Source organism: Mobula hypostoma, chromosome 20 (genome assembly GCF_963921235.1).
Source record: "Mobula hypostoma chromosome 20, sMobHyp1.1, whole genome shotgun sequence".
In the NCBI taxonomy this organism is placed as follows: Eukaryota; Metazoa; Chordata; class Chondrichthyes; order Myliobatiformes; family Myliobatidae; genus Mobula; species Mobula hypostoma.
In genome coordinates, this window is record NC_086116.1 from 51824590 (window position 1) to 51836251 (window position 11662).

Here is an 11662-nt window from a genome sequence, read left to right on the forward strand (position 1 = left end):
GGTGTCTGTGGTAAAATGTCCTGGCTCAGGACATCTCTGCAGGAGTTGCTTAGGTCAGTGTCTCGACACAACCATCATCAGCTGGTTTATCAACAAATTCCAACGGCTCTCTGTCAGGCAACAGGGACACTAACTAGAGGGTAGAGGTCTTAGATAATTGGCAAGTGGACCAGAGGTGAGAGGAGGAACCATTTTTGATCAGGAATTTGTTGTGATCTGAAATCCACTGATAGAAAGTGATTGGGGAAGAAAAGGAAATCACGGAAAGAAAGATCCATTTGGCCCATCAGTCCCACTCCTCTGGAGATCCATGGATTCCTTTCCACATCATGTTAGTTCTGGGATCTCCATGAACTGTCTCTGGAAAGGTGTCAAGTATCAAGCAGTCCACTATCTCCACAGCCTTTCCTGCTCCTTCTGAGCAGACTTCATTCCAGCTCCTTATTGGTCAGAGACCATGATTCTGACTTGAACCTGATCCTTACAAATGGATTCCAAACTTTCCAGGGACAAGGACAGAGGAAGATTCCCCATAATGGAAGATGGAGTGGAAACAGACCACAGCAAGTATATGAGTGAGCGAGGTCATCCGTGTAAATACTCTGTTGTTTTTGTAGGATTCAAATGAATATTACATCTTAATTGTTCATGTTGATAATATTTAGATAATATTCATTGTGCTCTAATATCACAAACACTTCATGGGATGATAAATGTTTTCTGCAGCTTCCATTTCTTAGTGTTCTGTTACAGAGTAATATTCTACAGTCACACTTGGAGCTCTCAAGTCAGTTCTCTGGTTTCCTCTTCATCCTGATCAAATCTGTCAATCAGTGACTGATTGGCAAAAAATTTCCTGTAGGTGGGTCCAGCCAATTGGGTTTGATTTCAATGGTTCTCAAAGCCCGCAAGATCTCAGATCTACACATATATATAGGGGTGCATCAGGACTGGAAAACTAATTGACACAGGCATCTTGAAGAGAGAGAGAGAGAGAGAGAGAGGTGGGAATGGCAGCAGGATATCCCCACTTTCACTGGGAAACTTGACACTAACGATGAATTATTTTCTTGTGTTTCAGGTTTGAGGGAAGAAACATGAGGCTGGTGTCGGTTTTGGTGGTGACTGCACTGCTTGTCAGTGATGTGACAGGTAAGGTCCATTGATTCCAGGAGCTTTATAAACACATTGCTGTGAAGAATGAATGCACAGGCACTGTGCTGGGACTGTGGGACATGGGAATTTGTGGGCATTGGGGCTGGGTAGGAAGTGGTAGGAAATTTCTCCTGTCTGGGGTACTTGCATGGGGACCATGGCGAATTGGCTGCTACGAGTCAGAACTGGCTTGTGCATAAAAGACAGAGGGTCATGGTTGAAGAAAGTTATTCAAGCTGTAGGCCTGTAATTTGTGGAGTTCTGCAGGGATCTGTGCTGAGACCTCTGCTATTTGTGATGTATATAAATGGCCTGGATGAAAATGTAGATGGTTCGGTTAATAAGTTTGTGAATAATACCAAGATTAGTGGAGTTGGGGATAGTGCAGAAGGCTAGAAAAGAATACAATGTAATGTAGATCCTCTGTAGATATGGGCAGAGAAATGGCAGATGGATTTTAACCCAGATACACATAAGGTGTTGCACTTGATAGGGCAAATGCAAGGAGGCAGTTCAAAAATCAAGAGGTTATGTTGTAACTTTATAAAACTCTGCTGTCGCCATGTTGGGAGTATTGCATTCAGTTATGGTCACCTCACAGTAGGAAGGATGTTGAGGCTTTAGAGAGGGTGCAGAAGAGGTTTATCAGGTGGTCTCCTGGTTTACAGGGCACGTGCTATCATGAGAGGTTGGACAAACTTGGGTTGTTTACTTTGGGGTGGTAGAAGCTGATAGGAGATCTGATAGAGTTTTATAAGATTATGAAATGCATAGATTGAGTTAACAGGGAGTACCCGTTACCCAACATCTCCCCTCAGCTTCCATCACTCCTAAGAAAACAACCCAAGTTTGCCAGCCTCCCATGACATGCGTTGAAGGTGAGAGGGGATAAGTTTGAGGGGGATGTGAGGAGTAAGTTTTTTTACTCAGAGAGTGGTGGGTGCCTGGAATACGCAGCCTGGTATGGCGGCAGAGACAAATTAATCAGAAGCTTTTTTTTAAATTTTATTTTTATTTGGATAAGGAGTTCACAAATACCATGTACTTTTTTTCACACATATAACCTTTTCCATTTTTTTATATGTATAAAACTACAATTATTTATACATTCTTAAGTACACATTGAGATGATATAAAAGGAAAATAAACACTTAAATAGATAATGCACTGTGGTAAATCTAACCTATTAGGCTAAGTAATGGTATTAGTTGTTAAGAAAAATGGTAATAATAGTTTCCATATAACCCTTCTGGACCATTTCCACTGGTTCAAAATGTTGTATATAAGCCTATGTAACAACCATTGTAGGTGTTTATATCCTAATTTGTTCATGCTTGCTCCTGCCCGCAGACATAATTATCCAATCCCTATGTACTTATTTACTTAATTTTTTCATTTTTTTATCCCTTTCCCAAATCTTTCCCTTTACTAGTGTTAATTCTCTATTTTCCAAAAGAAAACAACAAGAAAGACATTTAGACTAGGGGTGCTTACGTTAGCAATATTACTGTGTTGATGAGAAGAGCAGTATAAATCATTAGGAGAGTCATCTAAAGTCTGCTTGCATTGGGGTTATATATTCAATCCATTTATTCCAGATTTGTTAAAATTTTTCTTTTTGAATTCTCAAGGAGTAAGTCAACTTTTCCATTTTAAATATTTCCAAGATAATTTCGTACCAATCTTCTAATGTAGGTGGTATTGGATTTAGCCATTTTCTAGTGATTGATTTCTTACTTGCCGCTAAGAGGGCCTGCAGCAACTTTATATCTTCCTTCTGTTCAAGAAACAATACATGCCCCAAATAGAGCGTCTCAAAGTTCAGAGGTATCTGGGACCTAAGTACCTTAACTAATGTTCTATGAATACTTTCCCAATATAGACTTAATTTAGGGCAATCCCAGAAAATATGAAAATGATTTGCCTCCTTGGAGCCGCACCTTCTCTAACACATCACATTTGTATCTTTACATTTTTCCTGGTATGGGGTCTTGAAGTATCTTATAATGTTTTTCCAACAATGTTCTCTCCAAGTCAAAGAATTAGTCGAGGACCATTGAAAGCTGCAGATTTTCCCCCAAGCCTCCTCTGAAAGTACCAACCCCACTTCTTTCTCCCACTTCTCTTTAATATACAGTGTATTTACATTTTTAGCATGGGAGAGTGCATTATATAATCGAGAAACCGATTTACTAGGTATTGAACTGCAAGCCGAATTCAGAATCTTGAAAAATTCTAATTCTACTGTTGATAGGTCTGTATATCTACAACTCTGGTTAACATAGTTTCGTACTTGAAGGTAACTAAAAAAGTCATTATGTTCTAGGCCATGATTGTCCTGCAAACTTTGTAATACTTTTTTATCTATAAATGAGAGGTAGGTTGTAAGACCTTTCTTTATCCATAGCTCAAATCTTTTATCTCCTCTGTTGGGAAGGAATTCGGTATCATATGCACACCATCTCAAGAGTTTTAACATGTTATTAATTCCACATGAATTAACCACCTTCTGCCATACTTTTAATGTAAGATTTATCCAACTGTTTTTAAATTTTTCCAACTGGGCCATCAATCCTTTGTCAGCTATTGAGGCCTGTAGAGGAAAACTGTCAACTAATCCAAATTCTATTTCCTTCCATCTAGCCTTATATTCCCTATTACACCAATATAACAGAGGGGTTATCTGTGAGGCATAAAAATAATTTCTCAGGCAAGGAAGAACCATACCTCCTCCTTCCTTCCCTAACTGTAAGGTGTTATATCGAATTCTAGGTTTCTTTCCTTGCCAAATGAAGCGGGAAATCCATCTGTCCCATTCCCTGAATTGATTATCATCCACCTCCACCGGCAAAGTACGGAAAAGATATAATAACCGAGGAAGAATATTCATTTTTATAGTATTTATCCTTGAATTTAAACTTAAAAAGGGGATAAGATTCCATCTATGCATATCTGCTTTTATCTCCGAGATTAATGGCCCATAATTTACCTGTGACAGTGTTGAAAGATCCTTCAGCAGGGTTATTCCTAAATATTTTAATGATTTAGCTTCCCACTTAAGATCATATGTATCCTGCAGTTTTTTGGATGGTGTATAATTTAGGGACATAACCTGCGTTTTCTTTACATTTATTTTATAACCTGATATTTTCCCAAAGTCATTCAACAGTGTAAACAATCCTATAAATGATTTTTCTGGTTCACTCAGATAGACCAAAACACCATCTGCGAATAACGCCATTTTCTGTTCAATCCCTGCCACCTTGATACCTTTTACGATTTCGCTCTGTCTTATTAGTTGGGCAAGTGGTTCAATATATAGCGCAAAAAGGAGAGGAGAAATTGGGCATCCCTGTCTAATCAGAAGCTTGTAAGAGAATTTTGGAAAGGCACATGAATGTGAGGAAGATGGTGGGATATGGACATTGTGTGGGTAGGAGGAATTAGTTTTTGGGTGGTTTTGATTTACTTTTTAGCTGATTTGGCACAACATTTGTGGCCAAAGAGCCTGTTCATGTGCTGTACTGTCCTATATCCATCTCTGAGCCATTAAGATGGAAGGTGAGGCAGAGACTACGTGACTATGTGTGAGGAATACAGGAGATGCAGGGTAGAAGGTTCTGCAGGTACTGGTCCAATGCTCTGGATGTTGTGAACTTGATACCAACGAGGGTGAGGAATAATAAAATAGTTTGTCCCATGTGATTGTTCTCAAAATTTTGGTTTCCTTAACTTACCTTTGATGAACTATGTTTTACTTGTAAAAGTTGCTCTCAAAAATGTTCTTTATTTCAATAGGGGCAGCAGAGCAGTTAGCATGCCACTATTATGACTCAGGGTGTCAGAGATTGAGTTCAATCCTGATGTCCTTTGTCGGGAGTTTGTACATCTTCCCCATGGAATGTGTGGGTTTCCTCCAGGTGCTTCGGTTTCCTCCCACAGTCCAAAGATGTATTGGCTAGTAGGTTAATAGGTCATTGTAAATTGTCCCGTGACTGGGTTGGTGTTATATCGGGGCTTGTTGAGCATTGCTAAGCAGTGTGGCTTGAAGGGTCAGAAGGATTTATTCAGCACAGTCTCTCCAAATAAAATAAATTCTTCCACAAATAGGCAGATGGAGAATATCATGGGAAACAGTGAGATTATGAACTTTGCACAGTGAAAAAGGTACATGGTAGGAAAACAGGAAATGCTGTTGTGAAGAATGATCTCAGTGTGGGGGGGGGGGGGGGTTCCTGAATTGCGGAGAGTTTCATACAGAGAGAGTGAACAATAAGGAAGCCAAGGGATGAGTGGCTATAATTGCAGGAAAGTTGGAGTAGGTTGGCTGATACTTTAATTGGTCTGAGTGAGACCCATTTGGAGTGTGCATTTTTGTCTCGGTACCTGAGGAAGCACACACTCACCATGGAGACAGCGCACCATTGACCCACTCTCACAGAGTCAGAGAAAATTTATGGCTGAGAGAGAGACCTCTTGGCTCATTGTGTTGGTGTCGGTAGAAAGTCAGATAACCCATCTCACACCACCGTGTCCATAGCACAGCTGGTCACAGTTCCTCAATATACACCTCAATGTCGAAGTTCTGTTTAATGTGATGAAGAGTTCTGCCTCTACCATCCAATCAGGAAGGCAGTTCCCCACACCCATCACTTTCTCAGTTAAATAAAATCACTGTTGTATAAAGTTATTTCTGAAGTATCTAATAACATTTACTCTTCTATTGAAGCAGCCAAGATGTCCTTTCTCAAGCATTTTGCTAAAATCTTTATTTTCTACAACTAACATTCGATCCTGACACTTTGATTAAAGACCCCATAATGTTAATTGTTCATCAGATACAATTAAGTGTTAACAAACTGTGCTGTCCTTGAATAACCTGCAAACTCTAAATACTATTTCTTTCCATCCATCAGAACCATTTCCCCACCACCAACGTCTTACTGTGACCTGTAGCTGCCAGGTTTAGTCCCTGTCCCCGTTGTAAACAAGGACAAGGGTGTCCTGACAGAAACCCCTCAGCTCTCTGGCACCAAGCTGTGGGCAAAGACCATTGGACAACTTCTACAGTTCCCTCAAGTTTCTGGTGTTGTGTCTATCTGGGAATGGTGCTTCAATTGTTTCACTTGGCTTAACTCTTAATTCCATTTTAAATGAAAGGGACGGACAATTCCACGGAAGTGGAGGAGACTCTGCGGGCCTTTGGAGAAATAACCAGAGGACCTTGTGAGATCGGCTGGTACGAATATCGCCCTACAAAATCCTGTTACCGCTGTTTCAATTCCACGAAAACATGGAAAGAAGCTGAGGTAAGTCCCAGAAACCAGTGACTGATCTTGGAGATCTGGTTACTATTGGTCTCAGCTCGTTCATTTCTATAAACTCAGAGCACAACCTCTAGATGAAGTGTCTATGGTGAGTCCCCGTGTTCCAGGGTGTGTTTCACTGAACCTGTAGGCTCCAGTTTCTATCAGTCAGATCAATGGGTGAAATATTGCAGATTTTAGACTCATAGGTCATAGCACATGGAAATGGACACTTCACCCCAACTTATCTACACTGACATTACTGCCCAATGAGGCAGTCACATCTGTTCACCTTTGACCAACAGCCCTCTAACACATGTACTTACCTATACGGCTTTTGAATGTTGCTAATGTTCCTCCCTCAAGCTCATTCCAATCCAAGTGCACAATACTCTTTGTGTGAAGAAGCTGCCCCAGACATATCCCCTATAACTCTATTTCTTCTGTCTTAAAATGATGCCCCCTTGTTTTTATCACCTCCTCCCGGAGAGAAAGACCATGTGATTTCACTTTCTAGTTTAATAACTTCTTTCCTATAACATGGCAACCAAAACTGTACACAATACTTCAAGAGCGGCCTCACCAATGTGTTGTTTAACTGCAGCATAACTTCTCTCTTTCAATATTTTATTAGTTTCTACATAAAAGAATACAGAGTACGAGAAAGTATATATAAAGGTTAAAAAAAAACAACTACCAATTACATTATATCTATTCATAATAACAATCTCATTACCCAATATTCATGTAGGTTAGTCAAAGTTATATTGAAATATATTTATTAAGGAGGAAAAAAGGTAAAATACCTTCTCATATAATAAAAATTAATAATAGCCAACATCTAAATTTAAGCAATGAATTGAGGGTTTTGAAAGTTTTGAAAATAATTCAGAAAAGGTCCAGCATAACTTCTCAATGCCTTAGGTGATGAAGTCTGCTGTGACAAACACTTTCTTCACCATCCCATCTACTTGCGATGTAACTTTCACCAAGTTGTGCCTTGCAGATTCTTAACATTCCCTATTTTAGCACTACCTGTAAATGAACTAATCATCCCATGCACATTCACATCAAGATCATTGATATAAAGTAGAAAGTAATAAAGGGGAAACTCCACATCCAGGAGTTAACACAGAGCTGGTTTTGACACCAAAGACGTCTGAAGAAGATGAACTCTGTATCTCAGGAACAAAGTTGCAGAATTTCTAACATGGGGTCAGACAATTTACTAAGGGTCCCGTGGAAAGATGACAAATGCTGATTCTCATCAACCCATAAATTATATATTTTCTTTAAAGATTTTCTGCAACAGAGAGAAACATTATGGACAGCTGGCTTCTGTGACTTCATGTGACCACAACGAGTTCATTTCCAAGTTGGTACGTAAGGCAACCACAGGTTCACGACCAGCTTGGATTGGCCTGAAGGACGTATGCAAGGTAAATTAGCAATGACATTACATTACCACCACAGTTAGAATCTTATCTGATGTCCCGCAGAGTAACATGAGTGCGGCAGTGAAATGGTTGTTTCTGGGTGTATCCTAATGATCTAGGGACACGAGTTTGAATCCCACCCCAGCAGCCATGGACTTTTGGATTCAAGTAAACGAAATGCAGTAAATCTAGAGGAAAATAGTTACCATCAGTAACGGTGACAATGAAACCACCAGACTGTTGTAAAAACTCATCTGGTTCACTATTGTTCTTCAGGGTGAGGAATCTGCCATCCTTCCCCAGTCTGGCCTCACTGCGACTCCAGAGATCCATCAATGTGTTGACTCTCCCCTGCCCTCTGAAATGGTCAGAGGATGATCAGGGAAGGACAACAAATGTTGCTCTGACCAGTGTCACTTAGTCCTTTCTCAATTGCTTTACCATCTTTCTCTGAGAGATCAGATTTTGTGTTTATGTTCACACACAAAATGCTGGAGGAATTCAACTGGCCAGGCACCATCTTATTTTGTGTTAATGTTCAATGCCTATCTTTTCCCTCATTGTCTGAGTTGTCATTATTCCACTGGTATGCTGGCATTTATAGCGAGAGGATTCGAGTACAGGAGCAGGGAGGTACTACTGCAGTTGTACAAGGCCTTGGTGAGACCACACCTGGAGTATTGTGTGCAGTTTTGGTCCCCTAATCTGAGGAAAGACATCTTTGCCATAGAGGGAGTACAAAGAAGGTTCACCAGATTGATTCCTGGGATGGCAGGACTTTCATATGAAGAAAGACTGGATGAACTGGGCTTGTACTCGTTGGAATTTAGAAGATTGAGGGGGGGATCTGATTGAAACGTATAAGATCCTAAAGGGATTGGACAGGCTAGATGCAGGAAGATTGTTCCCGATGTTGGGGAAGTCCAGAACGAGGGGCCACAGTTTGAGGATAGAGGGGAAGCCTTTTAGGACCGAGATTAGGAAAAACTTCTTCACACAGAGAGTGGTGAATCTGTGGAATTCTCTGCCACAGGAAACTGTTGAGGCCAGTTCATTGGCTATATTTAAGAGGGAGTTAGATATGGCCCTTGTGGCTACGGGGGTCAGGGGGTATGGAGGGAAGGCTGGGGCGGGGTTCTGAGTTGGATGATCAGCCATGATCATAATAAATGGCGGTGCAGGCTCGAAGGGCCGAATGGCCTACTCCTGCACCTATTTTCTATGTTTCTATGTTTCTATGTTTCCCTGACCTTCACTCTCAGATCCGGTTTTGTTCCAAGGATTCTGTAACTTCTGTAAGATTTCCTCCACCCTGACAGTCCATCATTTGAAATCCCATTCACTGCCTGGTTTGACCCAGCTGCTCGTATTCTGGTCTCATTCCGGATCATGTCCAGCTCCTCCCTGTACCATTAAATAACAGGCTACCCAGTGTTTCTACAGAAATATTCACCGATTTATACCCCACAGAATGGGAATTTCTTGTGGGGTGATGAATCTTCAGTCAGATACCTGAACTGGGCTGAAGGAAGACCTGTGGATCCTAAACATGGTCAACACTGTACATTCATTCACAAGAGTAAGTATATTTTACTTCCTTTGATTTTGACATGGCATTCAACAGAACATTGTCAGAATATGCTGGTCTTTACTCAGAGGGACTGAATAAACCCCATGAGTCCAGTGCCTGGCAGAACTGGACTCATTACCAAGCAGTTAGAGGAGGATAAATGGGATGTAATGCAGGGGTTAGGGGAACAGACAGTGTATGAAGATGAAAAAAAAACAGGCAATGCTGGAAATCTGGGATAAAAGTAGCATTTTCACAAAGCACTCAGCAGGTGAGGCAGTGCCTATGGAGAGAGCACCAGAGTTAATATTTCACATTGAATACCCTTGGTCGGGATCAGCTGAGTGTAACCTTGCAGATGGAGGACCACACAAGGGTTGTAACATCAGGTTCTGAGGAACCCACAGTGTGACACTGCAGCTAGAGAAGATCTAGAAATGAAACAAAAGTTCTGACTGAATAGAGAATGAAAGCAGAAACATATTGTTTATCTTCTGCACAACTCCATGTGGTATTCCGAACTACTGCAGAATTAATCCCCAAGTGATCTATCACAGAAGGTCCATCTCTCAAGATTCTGGACTCTGCTCCCATTTGAATGTCCATGACACTGCGAGGGTTCAGTTTATCTCTGGTGGGATGGTAATAATGTCCGGTTCACACAGTGAGTTCCAGCCCAGGGTGAGCCAGCTACATCAGCCTGGAACAGCTCAAACACCCATTGAATGTTGTGAGGTGTCAGATTTCGGCAACACACACTCTGACTGCACATGGACCACAACAGGAAGTGACTCCCTTTATTTACACAACAAACTCATGAATCAACATCAGGAAAAATTCACAGCCCACAGACACTGACTCAAAATCATGAAACATTTAGATTCAACAGAAAATGCTGGAAACACTCAGCAGGTGAGGCAGTGTCTGTGGAGAGTGAAATAGAGATAATGTTTCTGTTAATGACCTTTCTGTTTTTCTCTCTACACCTGCTGCCTGACCTACCGAGTATTTCCTGCATTTCCTTCAGATTTCCAAAATTTATAATAATTTGCTAATCTACAACTTGGTAAATGTTGGATTCATTTTCTCTGTTTCTAGGTTCCAGTGATTGGGTTGATTGTAATTGCAATGCTCGTCTATTCTATGTCTGTGCCTACAAATATCACTGAATTTGGAAGATTCCTAATTCATCCACTCATCCACTCATCATTTCCAGCTGTGGATTCGGTGCCATGATTTCTTTGTAGCCGCTCTCAGTGTCTGTGGTGACTGTACTCACAGTTTCTCAGTCAATAATAAAGAGAATTGCATCCTGAACTGTGTGTTTGTTGGTGTGTGAGTCCAGTTTTCAGATGCCTTCCTGTCCCACTGTTTCTCCCTCCCCACCTCTGCACTCAGGAGAAGGTGGTACAGACTTTGCAAAATTAACTCTTTCTCTTTGGCCACACCTGGTGTGTCAGGTCTTGTTCACTGTACATAGAAGGGACACAAAGGCTGTTGAGAGGACACAGAGGGATTTAGTGGGTTGATTACACATTTTACAACACTGAATGGGCTGATGAAAGATAAACTGGGCCCGGAAATTCCTTTGCACAATTGCAACCAAATTTTGTCTGTTTGAAAATTGGCTGAACTTGCAGAGAATTTTGGGTGTTAATATCATTTGGAGTATTCCACTCCCGACCTTTCAATGGGATTTTCCTTTACCCAGAAAAATCATTTCCTGTTTAAATCTCCCTAAGTGACATCGTCACATCACAGCTGGAAAACCTCATCTGCTGTGAGATGTTCAACTCATTGGCCTGAAGGACAACAATTTTCTGTACTGACTGAACCAGCAGCATTTCCTGAAATTGTTCTATTTAATTGGAAAATGGAACATTGTCTCCCTCCTTCTCTTGCAAAGTTGCTAAAATTTCTGAGTGTTTTTTGATTGCATGCCCAACTATTTCAGGAGCAGTTACCTTGACCGATTCCTCTTGCTGTAGTCTGGGGGTTCCTGTTGCACCAAAACTCAAAGTTACGTTGAATCCTCCCAGTAGTTTCAATGGCCTCCTTGTGATGGGGGAAACATTGACAGAGCTATCAACAGAACTCCCCTCACTGAAGCCCGTAACGCTGAACTAAACAACAGTGTCTGGTTCAACAATCTATCAGGGTTATGCCACATGGTACATGCAATTCACAAAGACACC

General features: G+C 41.0%; 1 protein-coding gene across 1 annotated transcript; it reads left to right on the forward strand.

The window, feature by feature from the left end:
• The first annotated feature begins 1086 nt into the window (after positions 1–1086).
• LOC134359221 (snaclec coagulation factor IX/factor X-binding protein subunit B3-like) lies at positions 1087–10636 on the forward strand. Its single transcript, XM_063072179.1, has 5 exons — positions 1087–1152; positions 6316–6464; positions 7760–7900; positions 9368–9476; positions 10566–10636. Exons 1-5 carry the CDS (start codon positions 1098–1100, stop codon positions 10634–10636), a joined length of 525 nt encoding a protein of 174 aa, XP_062928249.1. The 5' UTR covers positions 1087–1097.
• The last annotated feature ends 1026 nt before the right edge of the window (positions 10637–11662 follow it).